This window comes from Ochotona curzoniae, unplaced genomic scaffold, assembly GCF_017591425.1.
Source record: "Ochotona curzoniae isolate NIBS_2020 unplaced genomic scaffold, NIBS_Ocur_1.0 scaffold_3208, whole genome shotgun sequence".
Taxonomy (NCBI): domain Eukaryota; kingdom Metazoa; phylum Chordata; class Mammalia; order Lagomorpha; family Ochotonidae; genus Ochotona; species Ochotona curzoniae.
Genome location: NW_024467106.1, coordinates 52,733,616 through 52,760,340, shown reverse-complemented (window position 1 = coordinate 52,760,340; position 26,725 = coordinate 52,733,616). Strand labels below are relative to the sequence as shown.

At 41.0% G+C, this 26,725-nt stretch overlaps 1 protein-coding gene across 3 annotated transcripts in view; it reads left to right on the top strand.

The window, feature by feature from the left end:
• The window catches only part of KDM4C (lysine demethylase 4C), a 281,603-nt gene that overhangs the window by 42,392 nt on the left and 212,486 nt on the right, over positions 1 to 26,725 (top strand). For all 3 annotated transcript variants that reach the window (XM_040963735.1, XM_040963734.1, XM_040963733.1), the window contains exon 5: positions 9,595 to 9,788. In XM_040963735.1, coding sequence (XP_040819669.1) covers positions 9,595 to 9,788 — 194 coding nt within the window. The remainder of the gene's footprint in view (positions 1 to 9,594; positions 9,789 to 26,725) is intronic.

The window sequence follows — 26,725 nt, the reverse complement described above, 5'->3', positions numbered from 1 at the left end:
TTAATTTGACATCTGCCAGTGGGTGCTGCAGCCTGGCCTGGCCTGCCTGCCCCAAGTTCCAGCTCATGCTGGTGGGTGCTACAGCCTAGCCCAATCCAGCCAGCCCCCAGTCCCGGCCCTAATGTGAGCTGGGTGGCTTTGTTGTGCAGTCCAGTTCTTCCTGCACCCCATTCTGATTCCTACATCTGCCAGTTGTTGCTGTGAACTGATCCAGCCTGACCCATACATGCCAGTAGGTATTGTAACACCTGGTCTGTGCTGCTCCCAGCCTTGGTTCTTGCCCTTACCTGCAGGGTCTGCATCTTGACAGATGAGTTCCCAGGCTTCTATATTAGTTCACCTTCTAGGGACAGATGTCATGCATGCTAGTATGTCCAGACTGACTTGGCCCACTTCCTGTCCTGGCAGGAATGGCAGCCTTGCCCAATTGGCCTACACCCATTTTGGCTCTTGCTGTTGGGTGCTGTAGCCCAGCCCTGCCTGGCACTCCCAAGCTAAACTTTTGCATGGTTCAGAGGGTGCAGAGACCTAAGCCAGCCTCTCCTACTCCTACTCTGGCTCTTCCGAGCACCAATGGATGCTGGACTCCAGCCCAGGCAGGCATCAAGTGCTGCTTTCTTCTGAAATAAACCTGTGGATGGCATTTCATTAAGATTGAGAATTTCCCTTGCATGGAACCCTCTTTGTTGTAACTGCAACTCCCTATGACGGAAAGTTGTGTTTCCTGTGATAGTTTGTGCCATCTTCTTGAGCATTTTGCACTTGATTTCGAAACTCAGTTCTGTCATAATGTCCTTTGCACATTGCTGCCACCTCTACATATCTGAAGTTGTCCAACAACCCTACCAGTGCACACGCCCGACAGTCAGTGATCTCCTTCCTAAGAGGCTGTCCTTCAGTGGCAAAAGGAATTTCTCCAGATTTTGAATTTTTTTGTGTTGATTTGACTAACTGGAACTTTCTAGTAATGAGGTGGCGTTGTTTCTCAGGTAATTGTATACTCCAGTATGATCCCTCTAAGCTAGTCATATCCAAAGACACCATTGGAAGCCTTGGAATTGCTGGAGGAACAATTTAGCATGTGCTTACACACACACACACACACACACACACACACACACACACACACACACACGCCAAAGTTGTACAGGTAGAAAAGGAGAACTTGTGAACTCAGGTACTTATGTCTAAATATGTAGATATTTTGAAAAAAATTTTTTTGAACTTTTTTTTTTTAAAACTAAGTGATTCTTATAATAATAACTTGTTAGGCTACTGCTTTGGGAATCTTGGTGCTTGTCAATAACCAAGTACCGGGAAACAGAACATTCTGAGTAAATATATTATAGAAGATCTTAAGACAAAAGTGTAACTTTTTGACTGTATAGTTTTGAGAACTAAGGAACTGTTAGAATTTTGTTGAAGAGATCCTATATATGATGCCAGTTTACTTAGGTGGCAGTATCTCCCTTTTAGGTTCCTACAACGAGGTTTTTTGGTTATTATTTCTTCAATGAAACATCTTCCACCAGGTGGTGCTCTTGGACAGCAAGTTCATGTAAGGCTCTTGGTTTCCAAATGTGATAAAATGTTTGAAACCAAGTCATCGAGAGTTCTTTTCAGTTTTGTGTTTTTATTTATATCAGAATACAGTTTATTCTGAAATAAGAAATAATTTGGAGCTAGAATACTAATGACCTGAATTCCATATCCAGGGCAAACGTGCCGTCGTCATCCTAGTCCTGCTTGATTCAGTGATTAAACTCTTTCCTTGATTTTGGGTAAAAACAATGGTTTTGCTCTATTTTTCAAAGCATAATCCTAAGTTTTAAAAGTTTTTTAATGTATCATTTTGTTGTCACTGTTTCATTGTAGTTTTCCAAATCGTGTCCTTAGGTATAAGGCATATCCCTTGCTTTAGAGTAGGAGTGTGTGCTTTGTCTGCCTTCGAAAGGGGAAGAACTGAACATCTCAGTATAATTTAGCAATGACATTTTCTGTTGTGATAGAAATAATATAGTCTGTTCCACGTAGGTATATCTTTTTGATTACTCCATTTGAGTCATGGGGAGTGTTGAAAACTTTTTGAGTCCTTAAATTCTCTTACTGTCTTATCAATCTTAGAACGTCTTTTAGGTGATAGGTACTAGATCTGTATTTCAATAACTGGATTTATTTTCATTATAATAAAGGCGGGATGGGGGAGACAAAAAGAATGAGAAATAGAGAAAGAAATATTAATATACTACCTACTGGTTCATTCCCAAATATTCACAAAATCTGGGCTGGGCTGGGCTGGGCTAGGTTTAAGGTCAGTCCAGGTGTGGCGGAAATCCAATTCCTTGAAGCATCCTGCTGTCTCCCAAGGTGTTTATTAGTAGAAAACTGTGATCAGGATCTGGAGCCTGATGTTAAATTCAGGTACTCTAATGTGGGAGGTGCATGTCCCTGCTTGGGTCTCAGTGATTAGTCTGTACTTATCCCACACTGGATCTCCTCTCCTCTCTTCTCTCCTCTGCCTCTCCCTTTCCCATCTTTTCTTTTTTAAGGTTTAGTTTTTTAAAGTTTTATTGGGAAGGCAGGTTTTTATAGAGGAGAGACAGATCTTTAACCTGTTGGTTCGTTTCCCAAGTGGCTGCAATGGCTAGACTGAGCCATTCTGCAGCCAGGAGCCAGAAGGTTCTTCCTGGTCTCCCACGTGAGTGCAGGGTCTGAAGGCTTTCCCAGACCATAAGCAGGGAACTGGATGGGCAGTGGAGCTGCTCGGACGTGAATGGGTACCCATACGGAATCCTAGCACATGCAAGGTGAGAATTTAGCCACTAGGTTATTGTGCCGACTCTGCTTACATTGTGATTTGAAAATCAGTCCCAGTTGTAATATTGAAGGTACTGAAAATGACAGAAAACAGGGAAGAAATCTGATTGTAATTTTCAGGGTTAGAATCAAGATGATAGCATAGTGAAGATAGGGAAGATGTGATAAGCCTCAAATTGAGTAACAGTTTGGTGATTTAACCTAATTTTGTGGAAAAAAGGCCATGCAGAGTTTTTAGCTATATGGAATGCTACCATAAATGCAAGAGTATTAAGAACTGTGTGTTGGGCCCGGCGCGGTGGCGCAAGTGGTTAAGGTCCTCACCTTGCACGCCCGGGATCCCATATGGGCGCCGGTTCTAATCCCGGCAGCCCCGCTTCCCTTCCAGCTCCCTGCCTGTGGCCTGGGAAAGCAGTCGAGGACGGCCCAAAGCTTTGGGACCCTGCACCCGTGTGGGAGACCCGGAAGAGACTCCTGGCTTCTGACTGGCATAGCAGCGGCCGTTGCGCTCACTTGGGGAGTGAATCATTGGACGAAAGATCTTCCTCTCTGTCTCTCCTCTCTGTGTATCCGCCTTTCCAATAAAAACATAATAAAAAATAAATCTTAAAAAAAAAAGAACTGTGTGTCAGTTTATCAGTTGTCTTTCTATGGGTACCCAGATTTGTATGCAAAGCAAATGATGCTCAATGCAGTGAAACAACTCTTGGAAGTGTCTCAGTGTGCATATTGTAGCTGTGTCTTGTGTTTACTTGATGGACAGTTCCGAGTGCATTAGCACCTTTTGGTGCGTCTTTGTGGTCTGGCAAGGGATTGGACTATAGTATGGTCCTTTCCTAATTTCCAGTTCCACAGGGCTGCTTTTAGAGAGTTACATGTTGTTATTAAGCCTGGGCTACATCCCAGTTTATTCAGTTTTTACCCTTGCTCAGCAAGACTTTATACTTTTGTAATTTTGTTTTGTCTTGCTTCGACCATTGTCATATTGGATCTCTGAATTGTGATGGCACATGAGATCAAGTTGCGTATGTAGAGTTAATTCCTATGGAGTTATTCAGCTGGCACCAACTTCGTCTAGTTACTGGACGCATTTATAGAGTCCTGATGTAGTCGCTTAGTGCTGAGCAAATATATGGTTTAGATTTAAAGTATTTCTGTGTGCCTTAAGCTCAAAGCACTAACTTTGTATTTATGACCTGTCTGCAAAGCCCCTGCTTCCTTTATCTGCTTAAAAATTATTATGATAGGGCCCGGCGCGGTGGCGCAAGTGGTTAGGTCCTCGCCTTGCACGCCCGGGATCCCATATGGGCGCCGGTTCTAATCCCGGCAGCCCCACTTCCCTTCCAGCTCCCTGCCTGTGGCTTGGGAAAGCAGCTGAGGACGGCCCAAGGCTTTTGGGACCCTGCACCCGCGTGGGAGACCCGGAAGAGGCTCCTGGCTTCGGATCGGCATAGTATCGGCCCGTTGCGGCTCACTTGGGGAGTGAATCATCGGACGGAAGATCTTCCTCTCTGTCTCTCCTCTCTGTATATCCGCCTTTCCAATAAAAAAATAATAAAAATAAATCTTTAAAAAAAAAAAATTATTATGATAATCTAAACTCTATTATTTCTTGCTACCTTTATGCAAATTGGTCATGGATCTTTTTTGTTTGAATCCCCAGGGTGCTAAAAGTTTGCTAGTGTAACAGGAAGTCTGAATTTTGGGCTTTATTTTAAATATTGGAAAGTTTGGCAGGATTTCAGGTGACAGTCATACGATGTAACTGAATGATTTCTGTCCTCTTTAGACTAGATAGATTATCTCCAGTGTACTCTTCCCACCTTTTTTGACATGCACTTGAATACTTCCTTCATTTCATTGTTACTACCTGCCGGGCTTTTTGGACTCCGGAGTTTGTAACTGCTTCATCACCTGCTGAGCTCTGTGGAACATCATGCTGACAACTGCCATTGAGACGAGATGGGTTGGAAACCGTGAGAGTACCCCTCAAAGGGATGGTAAAATAACAATTTGACTATAAAAGATTTTCAGAATATTATCACAGCCACATTGCAATCCTTTAATTACAGCTGTATTATGAGGTAGACAAGTTGGCCTTTCTGTACTATTAAGAAATCTCAGATATCAAGGGGAGGGAATGTTTTCTGAAGGTAGTTTCAGTGAGAGACTGGATCTTCCCTTCGATCGTAAAAGGTGGCTGAAGTCCCGTGTTGGCCTGGCTGGCACACTTGAATGTTGGTCACAGCTTTGTTGTAAAAGATAAATATCAGGTCCCAGTAACTAGTGAATGGTGAAACCAGTATATAAGAGAATTTTCAATTCTAGTGTAGCCTGCTGTGTTTCCCACACTGGTGTGTGTGTGTGTGTGTGTGTGTGTGTGTGTGTGTGTGTGTGTGTGTGTTTGACTTTAAAGATGATTTATTTGAGTGTCAGTTTTAGTCACACACACACTGAGAGAGAGAGATTGAGAGATCTGTCTGTGTTCCATCTGCCTGTCTATTCCCCAGATGGCTATAACAGCCAGGGCTGATCCAGTCTAAAACCAGGAGCCAGGAGGTTCTTCTGAGACTCTTGGGTGGGCAACAGAGTACCAAGTACATTAGTCCTGGTCTGCTTCTTTTCCCAGGGCATTGACAGGGAGCTGGATTAGAAGTGGGGCATCTGGGATGTGAACTGCCACTCATATGGGATTCTGGCATTGCAGGTGGTGGCTTTACCTGAAATGTTACAATGGCAGCCCAGAGATTATTTTTCTACCTATTACTAAGCTAGGAGTATTGCGTTTCTTTTTTATTCATCTGAGTATTAGTTTACCTATTTAACTGGATTATTTTGAATAAGTGTAGCATGTATGTATATGTGATGTAAAGAGATGTTTTATGTATACATATTTGTGTATGTATAGATATATATCACAGTTCACCTGAGCACTGACATGAGTTTATTTCTTTTCTGCATAAAAGAGGGAGACCTAAAACTCTTCGGAAGAGCCGGTCCTAAGAGGCAGCTAGCCAATTTTATCAAAAGAAGAGGGTAAACATAGGAGAAGGCATGTTGGGGCAATAAGATTTATCTCTTCTTGTTAATACCAGTGACTGTTAATATTTGCAGAACTCCTTAATTAAAATTATGTGACTTTTTATTTTTGCAAAAGAAATGAAGTGTCAGCATTAGGGCAACCTTTACTTTTCAAGAATAAACTTCATCAAATGTGTTATTTGCCCATTAATAGGGAGAATTTCAGTAGTGTGTTTCAGAGGATTTTACTATCATTTCTCCCATGATTGTCTGTTGGTTTTAGTATGCTTTCCAGTAAGATGAACTAGAGATTAGTGGGGATAGCTATTACATCCATCCTAAGAATTATTTAGCTTTATTTTCCAAAGTTGCTTTTTAAAAATTACTTGTTTTTAGTTGAAAGGTCGATTTTCCAGATGGAGTGAGGGAGAGAGACAGAGGGAGAGGTATTCTCCTTGCTGATTCACTCCATACATGGCCACAGTGTTTGGAGCTCAGCTGATCAGAAGCCAGGAGCCAAGAGTTTCTTTGCAGTTCTCCCACGTGGATGTAGGGACTCAAGCACTTGAACCATCTTCTTCAGTCTTCCCAGATCATAAACTGGGAGCTGAAGTGGAAGTTGAACAGCCCAGATACAAATTGGTGCTTATTTGGGATGCTGTTGCTTTAGGCAAAGGATTAACCTATTACTGCTACTCCATCTCCCTGAAATCCTAAAGATTTTGTGTTCATTCACTTGTTTGGTGATCTAAGGAACACCAGAAGGATGCTAGAACTCCGAGGTTTTTCTGAGGACGAGTGTGGGTATCAGCACTGGTTTTCATCATAGTGGGTGGCAGAGCAGCAACTATAACCTGGGTCTTTCTGAAAAGTATTCTTTGTTCTCTGTCCACTTTTCTGAGGCCCCGCCAAAATCTGTAATGTTCAAGGATTCACCCTTGGGTTATTTTTCAGATTTTTCAAATGTATCTATCAGAAATAAAATTTAGAGGTCTCCAGAGTTTGAGAGGAATAGTTTTGTCTGAATCCGCAAGCTCAGTCATTTTAAAAATGGTTCCTATAATGTGACCCTCATTTATTACTCCAGTTTCAGTGCTCCACTTTAGTAATGGCTTTTAAATAGAACTCTGTTAGTGATTAGACAGAAGACTGATTGGACTAAAATTGAGATGGTATCTATAAATAGAATGAGATAAAATATTTTACATAATTTGATTTAACTTTTATGAGAAACTAATAAGTTGAACCTAAGTTGTTCTCTAAAAGTTTATTTTGATCAATTTCCAAATAGCAAACTTGCCACTTTGTGGCTTACGTTATTATAGAGTGAGCGCTTTAAAAATTAAATCCTTTAGGAGAATTTAGAAATTAGATGATGTCCTCAGGCTTCGTAACTGTCCGATCAATAATTTTCTTCATCCAGAAGTTGGATGAGTTCAGATTTGCTCACTGATTAGACTTGTGTAAAGACCAGAATGAATACAGAACAAACCTAAGAGCTTTCAGTGGAATGTAAAGTGAAAATTTTAAAGGGGTTTTAGGTGAAGACATTAGCGTACTTACTGGGGGGAGCCTTTTTTGTAGCCATAATGAATTTACTACCCCTTTTTAGTAACCACAGCGAATAGGATAAAAGTGTTTTTAAAGCCATTGCAAGTACCCAGTGATTGCATACAATGTACCTTTGATTTGAGTTAAATATATGGGGGAAATATATAGTTTGCAAGAATTTCTAAGCAATTATGAGCTACAGCCAACTAATAATTAATTGATAAGTTCTTAAAAATACCAAATTCATCACTTTAACTCTATAATTAATGAATGTTTGCTTCTGTCATGTCATCAGCATGTTGGCTTACTTTTATAAAACTGCATCATTTCAGCAAGTTTCCCAAAATTTGTACTCTATCAATTTTTAGCAAATTTGATATTTTAAATGTTTTAGTTTTCTCATTAAGTAAAAGATGTAAGGAAATCAGCAGGGAAATGCAAATTAACACCACAACAGGATGTTACCTCATTCTGTTTAGAATAGTTACTATCAAAAGACAAAAGATAGTGCAAGTACTGGCCAAGATGAGGAGAAAGATGTATACTGTGGAAATATAAATTCATATAATTGCTGTGAATAATAGAATGGAGGGTCCTGAGCAAATTCAAAGTTGAAATACCATATAACGTAGCAACTTCTCTATTGGGAATGATTGTGTATCCAAAGGAAATGAAGTCCATAAGTTGCAGATAACTGCATCCTTATGTTTGTTGTAGCAGTGTTTATTATGGCTAAGAAACAGAAACAACCCAAATATCCATCAGTTTTGAGGTGATAAAGATAATGTACATTTATACTATGAAAAATTATTCATGCATAACACACAAACTGTCATTTAGAACAACATATATGACACTGGAGGTGATTCTGCTACGTGAGATGAGCCAGGAACAGGAAGACAAGCGCTGCATGTTTTCACTGATTTGTGGCATCTGGAAAAGTTGTCCTCATGAAAGTAGAGCATAGAATGGTGGTTACCAGAGGCTGTGGCCAGTAAGAAGTGAGGAATGGGAAAGGTTAAAAGTTGCTCATGACTGTAAGAAATTAGGGTTTAATTAAAGGTGTAGAATAATGTCAAATATTTTTCCCTAATAATTACAATGGAATTTTAAGGAAGGTAAAACTAAGTTTGATAGGTATGAGGGAGGAATGATTAAAGATAGATTTTTCACTTGGTTTCTTTTTTAAGATTTACTTATTTTTATTGGAAAATCAGATTTACAGAGAGGAAGATCTTCCGTCTGCTTATTTTATTGCCCAAGTGGCTGCAAAGCTGGAGCTGTGCCAATCTGAAGCCAGGAGCCTGAGGCTTCTTCCAGGTCTCCCACACGGATGCATGGCCCCAAGGCTTTGGACTTTCCTTGACTGCTTTCACAGGCCACCAGCAGAGAGCTGGATGGGAAGCAGGCCTGCTGGGATTAGAACTGGTGCCCTTATGGGATCCTGGCACATATAAGACAAGGATTTTAGCCACTAGGCTACAACACCCAGGCCCTGCACTTGGTACCTGATATTGCATGTAATTTCTACACTGCAAAAAGAAAAGGAAAGCCTAAATTTAGAAAGGTATACCAAGGATACCAGGTTATGTACTTTGAATTATTGATTTTTTGCTAGCTGTGAGGAGTGAGAACATTTATTTCCATTTGGAATCAGGTACCAGATTTTGCTGATGGAAATCTTAGAATAAAAATAATGGATAGGGCCCAGCGCGATAGTGTAGTGGTTGAGCTCCTCACCTTGAGCACGCCAGGATCCCATGTGGGAGCTGGTTCTGATCCCAGCAGCTCCACTTCCCATCCTGCTCCCGGCTTGTGGCCTGGGAAAACAATTGAGGACGGCCCAGGGCCTTGGGACCCTGCACCCGTGTGGGAAACCCGGAAAGAGGTTCCTGGCTCCCTGCTTTGAATCAGCGCAGCACCAGCCATTGCGGTCACTTGGGGAGTGAATCATTGGACAGAAGATCTTCCTCTCTGTCTCTCCTCCTCTCTTTACATCTGCCTTTCCAATAAAAATAAATAAATCTTTAAAAAAAATAATGAATATGTGCATATGGCTCTTGAGTGGAGATAGATTTTTTTTTTTTTTTTTTTGGTTCTTCATGAGTTAAAATACAGAGTGATAATTTTGGCCAATGATGATATGATTAGTGAATATTATTTTTGTTTATTAACATTTGATTTTTCTCTCTTTTCTGGTTTCAGGGTGTGGATGAATGGAACATAGCTCACCTAAATACTGTATTGGATGTGGTCGAAGAAGAGTGTGGTATTTCCATTGAAGGTGTAAATACTCCTTATCTGTATTTTGGCATGTGGAAAACCACATTTGCGTGGCATACGGAAGACATGGACCTCTACAGTATCAACTATCTGCACTTTGGGGAGCCCAAGTCTTGGCAAGTTTCTTGTTTGTGCTAGTTGTCTTGGGAGTTTTGAAATTTAGTCATTATGCATGTCTTAAAGAGGCATCTTTCCTTCATCTGGCAGTTTTAGATTAATGTGAGATGTGCATAAGGTTATGATTATAATTATTACTTTCCCATTTGTCCAAGGTTTTGATCATAAATCAATAATTCAGTGGTTATGTATATAAAGCGCAAAACCATTTTAAGTCTCATGGATTCATTGATATTTTAGTCTTGAAGAATTAATTGTAGTTCCTTCTGAGAACATTTGTTGGAGGCTATGTGTGGGCATAGTTAGTTAGGAGTAAAAAGTTGACTGCCTGAATGTAGAATTTGAAGTAAACATAGTGGTCATCTAATGAAGTGAAAAGGTTCATTCAGTATGTGGGGGTTGGAGGAGAAAAGGAATGGATTATTATTAGTGCTTCTTGGATAATCAGTGTGGAGAGAAGATTAAGAACATGGGACGTATGAATGTTAATAGGTTAAAACATCTTGGCTTTTCCTTGTGCTTATGAGCCCCTCTATAAAATGCACAGTCTGCCAGTCTACTTTCTGGTGAATTTAATATTTCAACTTGTTTTTTGTCTTTTTGTTTTAAACAATTAATTCATGAGGGAAAGTGAAAGAGAGAACAAACTCTTGTCTGCTAGTTCTCTTTCCTCAAATGTCCAGAAGACAGATTGAAGCTGGGCATTGCAAAGTAAGTCTGATCTTCCTAGTGGTGACAAGAACTCATCTCCTGGCTTGAGTTGTTACATGCTTCCAGGTTGCATGTTAGCAGTAAGCTAGTATGACTTAAACCCAAGCACTCTGATAATGACACCTTAACCAAAAGGTCAAGGACCCTTCCCAGCCTCACACATACCAAATAACATGCAGACAGGAGAAGTAAGTTAGGTGTATAATTGGGAGCACAGGAGGTATGTTTCTTTTTCTTTCTTTTCTTTTTTTTAAGCTTTCAAAATATTTTATTATTTCTTCCAAGTTAATTTTTTTAATTTTTATTTTTCATGAGAAAAATTTGCATAGGCTCTGTGATTTCCCCTTTGATGCTCCTGATGGTTGTAAACAGGATAGAATGTTCTGTGGGTGTTTGTGCCAACTCAGTAGCTTTCCAGCTTCCAATTCGAAGATAATGGTATCTTTCAAATTTTCTTGTTGACTGGGTGCTGAGCAATGTTCACCTTGCCCTTTACTTGAGGTTTTAATAATTTTCCATGAATGTTGTAAGCCTTCATCACTGAAGTTAAATAATAGGATTGTTTCTTAGATGTAAAATGACATTTATTTGAAAGTATAAGTTTATTTTTATGGCAAAGACACCTGAACTTTTAGACCAATCTGAACAGTTCTTGATTTGCTGTAGTTTTATTTTAAAAAGAAAGTTAGAGAGAAGTTGTTAAACTTATTTGAAAGTACTTTAGCTGCATATTTCCTTTGATAACTTCTTCACATCCTGCTCTCTTAGTGGGATAAAACAAACTTAGCATTTGCTATGTAGTGGCTTTGCGGCTCAGTGGGTTCTCCCTGCTTTGCATGCCACATCACTATGTGTGTTAAAATCTGAAAGGCTTTACTTCTGATCCTGCTCCCTGCTCATGCCTCTGGGAAAGCTGAATGTGGTTCCTGGCTCCTACACCTGAGGAGTGAGATAGTGGACAGATAATTTTAACCATGTAATAGATGTTCTAGGATAAAGAGGACATTCATGATGGGATTATTCGTTGCTCAGGTGCTTATTTGGGTGCAGCTGCGAGTTGAGTTCTTTCTTATGGGCCTGTGAGTCTGGTTTTTGTCTTTCCCTGTATGAAGTCTGGTGGGATTGGCATCCCTTAGAACTTTGGAGATTTAGCGTTGGGAGACCCGAGGAAACTTTTGACACAACCCACAGGCTCCTGCAAGTACCTCGAGTATCTGGCTATCTGATTGCTCTTTCTGACACTTAGTTCAAGTGAATAAAATTTAACAGAGTGGATCAATTTTGCGTGTTTGGTGAAATTTAATATTTAGGCAATGTATTGTGTTTTTTTCTTAAGGAATGTGAACAGTTAGCAGCAAGACTTGGATAGCTAGGACATTAATTTGAGTTTTCGCCACTGGGAGAGTTTAGGGGGTATGATTGCATTTTCTTCTATTGGGAACATGTTGATATCTCCTATTGGTCATATGTAGAAGAATATTCTGTCAGGAGTAGGGCCAGTGCTAGCCTTGTGATTTCAGGAAAGAGTGCTACTATTCATGGATGAGAATAATTATGTCCATTTCCAAAGTGATTATTTTTTCTTAACCAGTTTGTTTATTTTCAGTAGTTAATTCTGCAACAGTCATTAAGTATATAGAATCCATTATATACTTTTGATAGATTTATATTGTCACTTATCTCTAACCTTGTATTATTATTTGTAAATAAAATAATAAAGTAGTGAATTATGACAGCTAATCTGCAAAAGATTTTCTCATATAACTACTATAGAAAACAAATAGCATAATAATGCTAATTAAAATGCAAAGTAGTGGATGGCATTGTGGTATAATTGATTAAGCTGAGGTGTGCTCTGCCAGGATCCCATCTTGACACAGGTTTGAGTTTTGGCTGCTCCATTTCCTTATTCAGCTGCCTGCTAATGTTTCTGGGAAAGCACCAGGAGATGGCCTGGGCTCCCCATGGGAGATCTGGAAAGCAGCTCTTGGCTCTTGGCTCCATCCTGGCTCCATTCTGGCCCAACCCTGAGCATTGCTGCCATTTGGAGAGAGAACTAGTGGGTGGAAGATTTCTCCCTGTCTGTCCTATTTCTGTAACTGTAACTTTCAGATATGCAAATTATTATTATTTTTTTTTAGAGAAAGCTATAATGGCTCTAAGGATATTTTCCAGATTTATGAAATACTACTTTACTTTTATATAAATACTTGAACTAACTTTGTCATTAAAATTCATTTTAGAAGTTATTATAGTATATTTGAAGTGAGCTTTGGAAGGTGGTGTTTATGTGAATATTGGGTGGTAGCGGTTTCTCAGTTTCTGTGGCAGTGCTTAATCTTTTTTTTTTTTTTTTGACAATCTTTACGTAGTTAATTGGGGTAAAAAAGTTCAAGGGCTACAGGAAAGTGGGTAAGACTAGTATTTTTTCCATATTGTTTCCTTCATGTTTAAAGGGGGTTGTTAAGGGAGAAGGCCCACCCAATTTCCCACCCTCCCCAGGTCCCGGATGTAGGGTATACTCTGAGGTTCTTGCTCAAGTGGTTTTGATAGTTCAACAGTTATGAATCGCTGCCAATCTTGCCACTCCAAGCACTATGAGGTCTTTGAAGAATCCACTGATTGACATAGTCTATCATAGCTGAGATGGATGGTTGATCTGTTCTATCTTCTCTCTTTTCTTGGTTAGGGTTCTGAGTCCAGCATTTTGATTGGGGAGATCTCCAAAGAAACTTTGCCTGAGGTGTGTTCAAACCAGATTCTTGTATGTGCTAGCAAGTACAGGGCCCGGCACAGTCCATCGCCCCATCAGCTGGTGGTTGCAATTGCTGGGTTGGTTCTGTTTTCACTTCCGACTTCCACTGGAACCAATGGGTGTTGCAGTCCAGCCTGGTTCTACCCAGCACATATTCGGCCCTTGCATAAAGCAGTGGGAGCTGCAGCCTAGTTGGAGCGACCCACAATAACCCCCACCAGGTCTGCCCCCTACCCTGGTTTGCCAGTATGTGTAGCAGTAGTCCAGTCTGTCCCACACCCCATTCCACCCCAGCTGCTGTCCTAGTTTTATGCCCTCCTGTGGAACTGGTAACCCAAGAGGGATGAGCCCACTATTTCCCTCCCAGGCCTCCACCACTCCCAGATTATGCACTCTCCAGATAGTTCTGTGGTTTGACTTGACAGAACCATGCCCAGGGGCCAGCTTCTGCCAGCTGATCCTGTGGCTAAGCCCAAACAACCCTCACCCACTCTAATTTTGTTTGCACCAGTAGGAATAATCAGCCCAGCCTGGCTTTTCCCTGATCTAGTCCACATGAGGTGCACAGGTATTGTAGGCCTGCCTAGTCTGGTCTACCCCCATCCCAGCCCATGCTCTCCTGCGGGAGTAGCTGTCCAGCAAAGGAACCCTCCCTTATTCTCCTGCCGGCTCTGCCCCCTCCCTTCCTGGTTCTCATGCTGGTTGGGTGCTGCAGTCCCTTCTGGTACAGGCAACCTCTCCTTGGCATTCCGTATTGTGCACTGGTCTTTGTTGCAACCGAACCTGGCCTGACCCACACTCTGTTCTGGTGCTTGGATTTGCCAGTGGATGACGTGGACAGATTCATCCTGGTCTTCCCCCAACCCCTGCCAATTGTATGCCAGTGGGTAACTTTCCATGGCCTGTTCTGGGCTGTTTCCTATCGTGTTACTTGCGCTTACCTGCCAGGTCTGTGTCCTGCCAGAGGAGTTGCCCAGGCTCCTCCATCAGAACCTCTCCCAATGCCAGGTTTCACGCTTACCAGTGGGTCCAAGAGCCAGCCCTACTCAGTCCATCTCCTGTCCTAGCAGGAACAGTGGCGTTTCCTGACTGGCCTTCAACCGAAACTGGTCCTTGCTGTTGGATGTTTCAGCCCAGCCATGGTTTGTCCGTACCCACATATGGCTTACGCATGGCTCAGCAGGGGTTTGAGACCCAGCCTAATCCATCGCACATCTACCCTGGTCTCCAGGACACCAGGGGGTGTTGGGGTCTGGCCCGGTTCGGTGCATCCAATCCCAGTCCACACTTGTGCCAAGGGAGACCACAAGCATTTCCAGATCAGAATGCAGCCCCCATTCCAGGGCACATGCCCCTTGGTGGGAACCCAGCTAGGGCTGTCCCTTTAGCTCCCCAACTGGGCCTGTTCTCAGCCATAGATCACTTGCATTCCAGTGGTTGCTCTGACTCAGCTTGGCACAGCTGCTCACCTGTCTTGACCTCTGCCTTTGACACTGTGGCTTAGTGTTCCTGGCTCAAGCAGACCAGTAGGTACAAGAGCCTAGCTCGGCATGACCTGTGCTCCGTCCTGGTCTCTAGTTTTGCTTGTGGGCTAAGGTTTGCTCAGTCCTGCCTGATCTACCCTGTTCCATTACCAGTTGACACATTTGCCAGCTGTTGGAGCTACTTTTCCCAGCTTGTCCGACCCCCAGGTCTGGACCACATGTTTACCATCAGGAGCTATGACTCACCAAGGCAGTTTCCCAAGTTCTTCCACTTAATCCACTCCCAGACCCAGTTCTCATACATGCCATTGGGTTTAGGCAGTCTGGCCTTCCATTTTGCCTTGTATGAGCTGGTGAACGTTGCAGCCCAGCCCACCCCACACCTTAATTAGGATGTACATTTGGGTGCTGCTGCCCTGACCAGTCCAGACTATTGGGGGTTCCTTTACCTGTGATTGATGGCAGGCTCCTTGGTCACACCTAGCTTAGTCCATTACCACCCCAACTCTTGAGCTAACCAGTGAGGCTAGAATTTTCATAGGATGTGGCCCACACATCCCTCACAGGATTTACCCCTGGTTATGGTTCTTGAGTGCTAGTTAATGTAATGGCTTGCTTAATGTGACCCTTCTCCTGATCCATCATCATGTCAGGTAACATGATGTAATTCCTCAGGTACAAGCCCCAAACCATAGCTTTTGCATGGACTGGTATTTGGTGGTCAGCATTTTTCAGTGATTACAAGTTTTACAAAGGAAGACTACTGTCATTGGGAATCTTTACAAATGCTTCATGTCCTAGAAGCACAATGGGTTCAACCTGGAGCTAACTAAGCAGCGACTCAAAGAACCAATACCCCAGAGCTCCCCAGCCGGGCGGCCAGCAGGCAGAGCCTGGCACCAGTTGGCGCACTGGCCACCAGGGACAGCTCACCATGTGCACATGGTGGCTGTCGTCTGGATCCAGGCATGAGACGCCCTGTCTTGAGACCCACCAGCAGCCGGGAGCGGCAGAGCTTAATCTAAGGTACTGGTTAGTGCTGCACTCATGACTGTTCACCAATCACAAGATACCTGTTCTTGTGTGGACCTCATCCATAAAATCACTTCAGTTCTGTGATTTGTGGTTAGAGTCATAAGAATATTTTCATTTGCTTTACAAAATGATTGGAAGACTATGTGATATGAAATTCTGTGTGGGCACCTGTATGTGCATGGTCTGTTTTTCTGTTCTGATTGTCCCTGCCTTGTAGAATTGTATATAATCTGCTGGTGGACAGTTGGTTTAATTTTTCTCCCGGGCGTAGCCTCTCCTGTGTTTTATATATCTGTTCTTCTAGTGGGTCCTCTTCTTTCTTTGGCCATATTATCCCTTCCTCTTCATTTCTATTCTTTGGCACCTTGTTTTGAGTTAGATTATTGTAGAGATTCCCTCCTTACTTCCAGATACTTGCAGCTCACATATGTCCATGTACCCCTTGTATTTTGCCTGAAGACTTTTCAGAGTAAGTACTGTGTCTGGTTTGGATCTCTGTTTTCATGTTACAAATGGTTGGGTCTTTCCACTTTCTTTCTCTTACGAATCTTTAACTTGCTAGTGGGTTCCTTGAAGTTAGGGTTTCATGTTTTTTGTCTGCCTTTTGAATCATCACTACTGAACAAATAGAGCCTGATAATAGGATGGATGCCCTATAAGTAACTGTATTGATTTAGGAGAGTGTTAAATTTTTGTAGATCAGTATAGACAAAGAAGCACCTAGGATGTTTCCAAAGGTTCTATTTTGAAATATAACAAGTTTCTTCAGATTTCTGAGTAGTGGTAGGTATGTATAGCTCCAAGTGTAAACTCTGAGACCTACATATCTGTCCAGTGTGTGTGGCAGATTTGCCAAATAGGTGTTCATGAACATAGGTTTGTGTTGAGACTTTAGAGGAGCTGATGGCTTATTTAGATATGGCATGGAGGTTTAAGGGAAGTGGAATCCCTAGAGTAAGCAGATAGAAAACGACTTTGGCAATCAGTGGTAGAGCATTTAATTTTCTTGGAATGAGTATTGACCTTGGAGCCAGAGGACCAGTTCTGAAATCCCTATCTGTCACTTACCAGCTGAATGACTTAGGGCAAATCACTGTGCTTCTTTCATCGTGAGTTTCTTTAAGCTCCAATGGAGGTGTGATTTGTTCTTTGTCTGCTTTCAGGCTTACTAGGAGGATCCAGGGCTATGCTGTGTGTAAGTGCTTCATAGCTGGTTGAGCACTATGCACATACTCATAATTTCTGTTTTAATATGTTTATGGGATTTCTTTTTGCTAAAGAGTGGTTTATTCAAAGTCTGGTCTTGCCTTGGTGTGTGTATTTATCAGAGATAAATAAAAAAAAACTCTCCCTTCTAGGTATCGTGTGTGAAAGTGCTTAATTGCTAGGGGATATGAAAGTCAGGTGGTACTTTGAATCCCCTCTCCCCACATCATGCACAAACACAATCAAGAAACATTCGGATTTTCTCTGGAGAGAATGGGATAGTTGCGGTGTGAGAAATTTGGCTGGGTGTTGTTAGAAAGGTTAAGAATACAGCCTTTTTGATTTGGTTGTTTTACTTTAACCTACAGTGAGATTTTGTAAGAATATTCAGTATGCATTAGAAGGCTCAGATTAATCAGGATAAAATGTTAGTGTTGATGCCTTTAGATTATATCATTTGGTCAGTGTTTTATAGTATTTAAGATCACAAGCTTTTACATTAGTGCTGTTTTGAGGTCTGGCATTACTTTTTATTTTATATATGATCTTGGGTGATATTAAGTGTTATGTCTTAATTTCTTCTCTTAAATCACCAAGGTGATTCTGATACCCATCTCAGTAGGTTGTTGTGTGCATTTAATAGCATACTGTATACAAAGTACATATCACAGCTCCTCATGTATCCTAAGTACATAGTAGATACTAACATCCTATATTCATATAGCAAATATATTCTTTGTCTACCTGGAATGAAGAATTTTAAGCATGAACTTCATGGATCTTGTATTAATAAAGATCCTTGATACAAATAACAGAAATACAACTTAAGCAAAAAGGATATTTGCCGGTGTAATTGGGAATTGCCTAGAAGTATCGTTCATTTTAGGCGATCAGACACTCTCATTGTACATCTGTTGCTTTTCCCTACTCTTGTTCATTTTGTTCTGCTCTTTATCTTCTTCTCTTGTTCTTTGAAATAGTAAATGTGTTTATAACTAAGTAATTTGATTATTGTTGAAGACTTTCAGTCTTACGTTTAAAGAATGAATAAGTTACATGGCACCAGATAAAGCTAAGTATTTTTTATGTATGTACTGCTCCATTAATCTGTGAGCAGTAGTTGTTTCAGTCATATCTCTACTGCTTGGCATAGCATCTGGAATGAAGCAGTCCACAGTAAATACTTAATGGATGTTTGTTACATGAACAGTCTAATTGAGGGAATTTTTTTTTTAAAGATTTATTTTATTTTTATTGGAAAGGTGGATATACAGAGAGGAGAGACAGAGAGAAAGATCTTCCGTCTACAACGGCTGGAGCTGAGCCAATCCAAAGCCAGGAGCCTCTTCCGGCTCTCCCACGCGGGTACAGGGTCCCAAGGCTTTGGGCCGTCCTCGACTGCTTTCCCAGGCCACAGGCAGGGAGCTGGATGGGAAGCAGGGCTGCCAGGATTAGAACCAGTGCCCATATGGGATCCTGGGCATGCAAGGCGAGGACCTTAACCGCTAGGCCATCGCACTGGGCCCCAAGGGAATCTTTTATTTGGAATTATTTTTGCATAGGATCATCTAATATAGAACATTACTTTAGGTATATATAGTGAAAAATTGAATGAACAACCCATAGTTCCAAGTCTGCTTGTTAGGTTTTTACTTTAATAACTTAAGCCCCATTAATAGGTTATAGTTGGAAATGATAATAGGTTATAGTTGAAAATGATGAGACCCATTGGATGATAGTAGAAACAGTATTCTTCCTACCTAGGGAAATGTGTCCCCTAAATAAGGAAAATTGATTCTTAGAATACTTTTCAGTTGAAATATGACTAAGTTTAACTGTGTGTCACACTGATCACTTTTAGACATAGCTCTATGTATTTCCAACATAATATTGTCAACGGATATAAAAAATACATTGGAAATACATCCTTAGATATGTGTCATAAAGTTTGTACTGATGTTTACTTTAGTGATAGGAAGATAAGGGCACTATGGTCATTGGTCATTACTGATTGAGCTAGGCATCCAGTTCCTGAGCCTACTTGACACACAGGTGCATACATGGACCTGCCTTGCAGTTCAAACTGTGACCCGTGTAATTGTCTGCTCAGCACAGTCTCCTAAAGGGCCTGTCCATGAGGATAGCATTGGATTTGGAAAGTAAACCTCCTTTTCTGGAAGTGATGAAATATATTTGTGTTAAAATCAATAACTGCATTGTTGTAAATGAAGTCATCATTTATATATCTAGTACATTTTTACTCATTGATAATTTTAGGTTATCATAGAGGAACTCTAAAATTACATACTAATTAATTAATCTTAACATTCCTTGTCAGCATTACAGGGGCTTGGGAATTTTCCTTTCTGCTACCTTCTCTGTTGTCATTCTGATACATGTAGCAAAGTACCATCTTCATGATTTACATCTGCAGCTGGGCTCACAAATAATTTATAAAAGCTACCTTCATGAACCAAAATGTGTATATGTATTTTTTGAAAAGATTTATTTTATTTTTATCATAAAGTCAGATACACAGAGAGGAGGAGAGACAGAAAGGAAGATCTTCAGTCCGATGATTCACTCCCCAAGCGACTGCAATAGCCAGAGATGCGCCGATCTGAAGCCAGGAGCCAGGAACTTCTTCCAGGTCTCAGACACGAGTGCAGGGTCTCAAGGCTTTGGGCCGTCCTCTATTGCTTTCCCATTCCACAAGCAGGGAGCTGGATGGGAAGAGGAGCTGCCGGGATTTAGAACTGGCACCCATATGGGATCCTGGTGCGTTCAAGATGAGGACTTTAGCTGCTAGGCTGCTGCACCAGGCCCCAAAATGTGTTTTTAATAAGCTTACTTTTCAGGAAATAGGGTTTGAGTTGGAATTGAAGGGTGTTACACTTAGCGACCCTGTTGCATTTTATTATACTATCATTCTGAAGTCCCTTGGTGCTAGGAACTGTGCTAATCAGTCAGTTAACAGGAGTAAGGGGCTGCCCAGGTAGGGGAGTATTCCCCTGTGTTTTGCTCTATTTAAAAACTGAGGATTCTGCAACTTAGAGCATTAATATGTGTGTGTGTGTGTGTGTGTGTGTGTGTGTGTGTGTGTTTTAGCTGTTAGTGACTCTTGAAATATGGATTCAATTTTTTCCTGTAGATTTAAGATGAAAGGAACAAGTAAAGATAAGGGAATTGGCAGGAAGAAAGCTGACCTATTTTTCATTTTCTGCCATTAACTTTCTTTTAATGTGGTTGTATTCAGACCTAAAAGAGTAGCATGCCTTTCATTTTTTGTGGGACAAAACTATGGATAGATTCTAATCTTGTGATAATTGGTAGGTTCCAGAAATGGGGGAAACTTTAGAGGTATAAGTATAAAAAAATCTTTGACTCAACATCGTTTATGTGATATTTCAGATTTCTCCTTTATATATCTTGCTTGAAACTCTTATTGGAATAAGAAATAAACCCTTATGTTTTGGAAATAATGTTGGATCCGAGTTCTATTTAGATTCTGTTCTGTTCAGTGAAATATACTGCAAGAAGCTGTGAGTGTGTCAGGAGTTAAGGAAAAGGTGCATTGTTAAGCCTCTCGGATAGGAGTCTTGGATTGGGACAAGATGGAGTTTGAGCCCAGAGTGAAGACTGTCACATTGTTCCCTTTTGCTTCCTTGAAGGCTAGGGATGCTAGGCTTTTAAAAATTATTTTATGACACAGTTTAATAGGCACTGGGGTCTTCCTTCCTCTCCTCAAGTCCCCTCCCCTTGCTTCTGTTGCCACCCCCCTCCCCCAGTCTTACAGTGGGTGCTTTTATGAATTTTCATAAGTCCTTCGTGCTGCCACTGAAGTGTCCCCCAAGAATGTAGATTACCAGCCATTTCGTTGTGAGTCTATCCTTGTACTGCATGCTTGGGGATGTACTTCTCTCTGTTTCTGCCTATGAATCAATGGGGATGCTATTTTTTACATTTATATTTAACTTTCATGATTTCTTATGTGTTATTTGGAATTTTTTTGTTAGGGACCTATTTTAATTCATGTAAAAATCGTATCTACTTTGTGTTTCTCTAGATGAGATTATCTTGGCTTCTAGAGATAGAAACTTAATAATCTTCAAAAGGATAATGGATTGGATCATTTAGCCATGGTAGTTCAGAACATCTGGAATCATTGAAAATTTCCAGGGTGGATTGGATTAGGATTCGGCTTGTCCTAGTGTGTTGCCTTCGCTCTTACTGTGACTCATATGTAAGTTCCATCAGCAGAGAGGCACATGCCATCACCCTTCCGAGTCGTTGGGTATACCATCTAGGAGACCTGGATTGAGCTCTTGGCTCCAAACTTTGGCCGGGCTCAGCCTCTACTGTCCAGGGAAGTTAGGAAGTGATCCAGCTTATGGGAGCTTTCTCTTTCTGATTATTTTTCTCTGATGTTTACATTATATAGAAATAAAATCTTTTCTTTAAAGGAAGCATACATTTGTGTTTGTAGTAGATAGTTTTCTTTATGAAATGGGTTGCTGTTATCTGAATTACACTGTCCAAGGGAAAAATCCTGTCTGCTGCAGCTGCCAAAAATTCCAAGGATATGTTCTAATATATGCTTAAAATCTTATGAAGCCTGATGAACTTATACCAAGTGAATCATTTTTTGGTGAGATTTGAAAAACTGTCCTTTGGCAGATATATGTTATGATTGAATATGTTTTGCTGATTACCAAAAGTATTTAAACATATGTTATATCGTAAAACATATTGCTAGCAAAGTAACTGATAACTAATTTAATAAAGGAGGTAGAAATAAATCACTACATTTGACTTGAAACTAAAGAGTCTGCAATTTGTGGCATGTTTTCTGAATGCTTGAACCACCATGTTCTTTATCTTGTGACTCATGTATCTCTAATTCTCTGTCATATTGTCTTACTAGCTTCTTCTCTGGAGCTCATCTTATGTTGATCTGTGTGTTCGACATTCTTGACAATAGTTCTCCGCAAATCCTCCTTATGCAGACAGGCACCAAAACTTGTATGTCATGTATTTGTGCAGGTCATGCTTTTTTTCCAGTCTTTATTGATCTTTCAGTGTTGTTTTTTAACATTTTCTGGATGAATATTGCAAAAGTTAGTTATAAAATGATAGTGATACATCCTATGTGATGACTTCATTTGACTTGGACTGATGTGCAGGAAGTTCTAAAATTTATAGAAATCTTTATTACAAAGTTCGAGACACTCTTCTATATCTAGATTGTCAGTGATAGTAAAAGATTCATATGGCTTGTGTAAGAGAAATTCAGGACAGGATATATCAGATTTGATATAGGTGAACTTTGTGAATTCGTCATTACCCACAGTGTGCCAGTGATTGTCAGTTTGTGTGGGCTCCATTAGCGGGTTCCTTATTTACAGACATATGGATAAGGCTTAGAGTGTTGTCTTCTTACAGGTATTCTGAGACAGCAGAGCAAGTATAATATGATTGGTATGATTTTCTAATCAGAGACAAAAGAGCATATTTAATCATTTTCTTTTAAATTTAACGAAGTGAATATTCTTTGGAAGGATGTTTTCTTTGAACAAAGGTTTGGATTAAGTGGTGCTGCATTTGTTTTCACCTGCTATATAAGCATTTCTGCTTACTAGCTAACAAGAGTAACTTTAGTTGTGAAAATTTGACTGTTTACTGCTTCATTTTAACATTTAAGGCTATGTGTCTTTAGTTTGTCTGTTGCTTGTGTTGCGTTTGGACAACATGGATGCTCTGGCGCTTTTGGAAGCCTTTCTTTCTCCAAGGGGTTTTCAGCTGTGTAGATAATTTTCCCTTGAAGATCAATTCTGATCATGGGAAACCTGCTAGGAAATGCCTCACTGCTTGGTTGGAGTTAATCATGATGGATTTCATTTGTAGAGGAAGTCATTGTAGTGGGATCTTTTACTACACTTTATCTTATTCATGCATGGTGTAATTGTCATTTGAATAAATGAAAATACCATCCTCAAATTTCTGAATCTGGTAAGATTGCATTTTATTACTCTAATTTGGTTGGCTTTTTTTTCCCCTCATTTTTTTTAGACATTTATTTTATTTTTATTTGAATGGCAGAGAGAGAAGGAGAGACAAGCGAGATCTTCCAATCTCTGCTTCACTCCCCAGAAGGCTTCAGTAGGTCAAGATGGGCCAGTCTGAAGCCAGAAGTGAGGAGCTTCTTCCAGGTCTCCCACACCTGTGCTTAGACCATCTTGTACTGCATTCCCAGGCCATTAGTAGGGAGCTTGAGTGGAAGGAGGGCAACAGGACTCAAACTGGCACCTGTATGGGATACTGGTGCTGCATACAGCTAGCGCAGCTAGCTATTACATCATGGTGCTAGCCCCAGCTTTTTCCTATGTAATTTATTTATTCGCTTGGAAGGTGGAGTTACAGAGAAAGGAGACTCCAAGAGGTAGAACCTACGTGCACTGGCTTATTTCCCAAACGATTGGCAAGAGCTGGGCAGGTCTGAGGCCAGGTGTCAGGAACTTCCTCTCGGTCTTTCATGAGGGTGCAGAGAGAGGCCCGAGCCCCTGGGCCGTTTGTACTGCTCTCCAGGCACACCAGCCATGAGATGGATTGGAAGTGTTAACAGCTGGGTCCTGAACCTGTGCCTGCGTGGAGCTGGATTGAAAGAGGAGTAGCTTTGATTCTGATATAGGATACTGGTATCCTAAGCCATAGCTTAATTCACTGTGCCACAAGGCCAGGTCCTATGATTTGGAGTTATGTGACAAGAATTGAAGCAACTGAGAGGAGCAATAGAAAGGAACATTTATTTTGCCTTATAGTTTTGAGGTTTATAGTTTGAGTGAGCCAGTGGTTTGGGTATATGCTGAAGTCAGCAGATGGCAACAGGACAGTGACATGATGAGTTCAGAAACAAAGGACCGTGTTCATTCGTGGGGTGGCTGGTTATACAGCCTTCAGGACTCTTTAACGCGGGGCTCCCTTCCAGCAAGCCCATTCCATCCCGTCCCTTCCTTAAGCCTCACCTAAGTCACCACTATTAGTTTAAATCTCTACTCAGCACCATATTTCATGACATTGAGACATAAACATCTTCATGAATTGGGGAGCCAAATACTGTTCTAATTACAGCAATTGGGAAGGTTTTTGTTATATATTGACAGCTTTGTATGGCCATGTTTTAAATTATTTTTAACCAAATTTGGAAGTTATTGTGTTTTACCTCTCCCCTCCATTTGTAAAATTTGACTATGTGCAAAGAACTTACTTGTTTTGGTTCTTATTTGTTTATTAAATTCTTATTAAGCACCATATCTATGTCCTGTAGCAGGCTAGATTTTGGAAATACCCTATTGCATACAGCTAGTGCAGTGTAGGGCTGCCATTGGCAGGGCTGACATCCTGTGTGGTTGTTGGTTCATGTCCTGGCTGCCTTATTTCGGATCCAGCTCCCTGATTATGGTATAGGAAAGCAGTAGAGGATGGTTTAGGTCCTTGGGTCCCTGTACCTGGAGGAGGGTCCTGGCTTCTGGATTTAAATTGGCTCAGCTCTGCTCATTGCAGCCATTTGGGCAGTGAACCAGTACATAGAAGATCTTTCTCTTTCTCCATCTCTCTTTAAAATCTTGCTTTCAAATGGAAATATATATGTATGTGTGTATACATATCAATGTATTTTAAATATTTTTTTTTGTAAAGATATACTTGTTTTTATTGGCAAATCAAATATAAAGAGAGGAGGAAAGACAGAGAGGAAGATATTGTACCCACTGATTCACTCTCCAAGTGACCGCATTGGCCGGAGCTAAGCTGATCTGAAGCCAGGAGCCCTGAGTCTCTTCTGGGTCTTGGATGCAGGTACAGGGTCTCAAGGCTTTGGGCTGTCCTGGACTGCTTTTCCAGGCCACAGGCAGGGAGCTGGATGGGAAGCAGGGCTGCCAGGATAGAAGCTGCGCCCATATAGGATTCTGGTGCATTGAAGGTGAGGACCTTAACCATTATGCTATTGCGTTGGTCCCCATCCTGGCACTTTTAAGGTGAGGACTTTAGTTGCTAGGACACTGTGATGGGCCCTAGGCGCATAGCTTTTATCAAAGTATCCCTTTGTGCCCCGTTTTACTGCACTAACAGAACTAGTGTTATTGGCAAAGTGAATTTTTTTTGTAATTCATTTTTTAGAGATATGTTTATTTTACTTACTAAATTTACAAAGCGAGAGGAAGAGACAGAAAAGAGAAAAGTTTTTCATCAATGGGTAGCTGTTTTACAGAGTAAGCTTGCTTGGTTTTATGGCTCCAGTGGTTATATTTCTGTGTCCTTGTTCATCTTCTGGTTCTCATTTGTTGCTGGTCATTAGAAGTATTGGTGATCCTGTTCCTTTAACAATGTAGAGGAGAAAAAAAAAAGGTTAGGGAACCTCAAAATAGATTTTAAAAATTCTTGAATTTTATTAGATGGAGAAAGATAAGTGAGTAAAGGAATGGCAGTGTCCTTTGAGCAGTTTTGTGGTTGTGAATAGGACATATGTGTGTGTAATGTTCCCTGAGTGCTGAGTAAGATAGTGATATCAATTCATTGATAATAGTAAGAAATTGGATGAATTGATTTTGAATGATTTCCTAATATTTAAAACCATTCTCTCCTACATTATTAAGCTTGATGAAAAACTAAGTAATTGCAATATATTATGATTACTTTTTTTTTTTTTGTTAAAGATCAATGTATTTCTTATTTGAAAGGCAGATTTTTAGAGAGAGAGGAGGAAAAGAAAGAGAGATTTCCACCTGCAGGTTCACATCCCAAATAGCCGCAATGGACAGAGCTGAGGCGATCTGAAGTTGGGAGCCAGGAGCTTCTTCTGGGTGTTCCAGTGGGTGTGGGAGGCCAAGGATTTGCACCATCCTCAGCTGCTTTCCCAGGTCATAAGCAGCGAGCTGGGTCAGAAATGGAGCAGCTGGGGCATGAACTGGCACCCAGAAGGAATGCCAGCACAACATCTGTGCTGGCCCCTTCTTTTCCAATTTTTAGATTTTTTTTTTCCATTTGACATGCAGATGTATGAGGGCTGGAGTGTGGTACAGATGAGAAAGAGAGGAGAGAGAGAGGAGAGAGAGAGAAAAAAATCTTCCACCCTCTGGCTTATTTCCCAAAGGGCCACAGTGATGACAGGAACTTATTCTCCAATTTGGGTAGCAAAGGTAGACATAGTTGGGCCCTCCTCCTCTACTGGTTTCCCAGGTGCATTAGCAGGGAGCTGGGTCACTAGTGGGTCAGTTGAGATATGGGATGTTTGCCTTGCATGTGGTACCTTTCTGAATGTGAAGTTGTGATGGGGAGTACTTTACACCCTTTGGTGCTTTCTGCCACTGTTGAAATGTAGCAGTGGTCTGATATCCATAATATTTTTACTGTTTTTTATTTTATTGTTTCTCAAAATTTATTGTATTTTATTTAAAAGTCAGAGTCAGAGAGAAAGTGGCACAAAGAGAGCTCTTCCATCCAGTGATTCACTTCCCAAATGGCCACAATAGAGCTGTCAGCCTAAGCCAGTAGCCAAGAGCCTGTGGGTACAGGGGCTGTCATGTGGGTGCCAGAGTCTAAGAACCTGACACATTCTCCATTGCTTTCCCAGGTGATGAGCAGGGAGCTGGAATGGAAGTGGAGCAGCTGGGACTCAAACCAGTGCATGTATGGGCATAGGATTAGTTTGTTAAGCCACTGTATCAGCCCTGAGAAATTTGCTGATAAT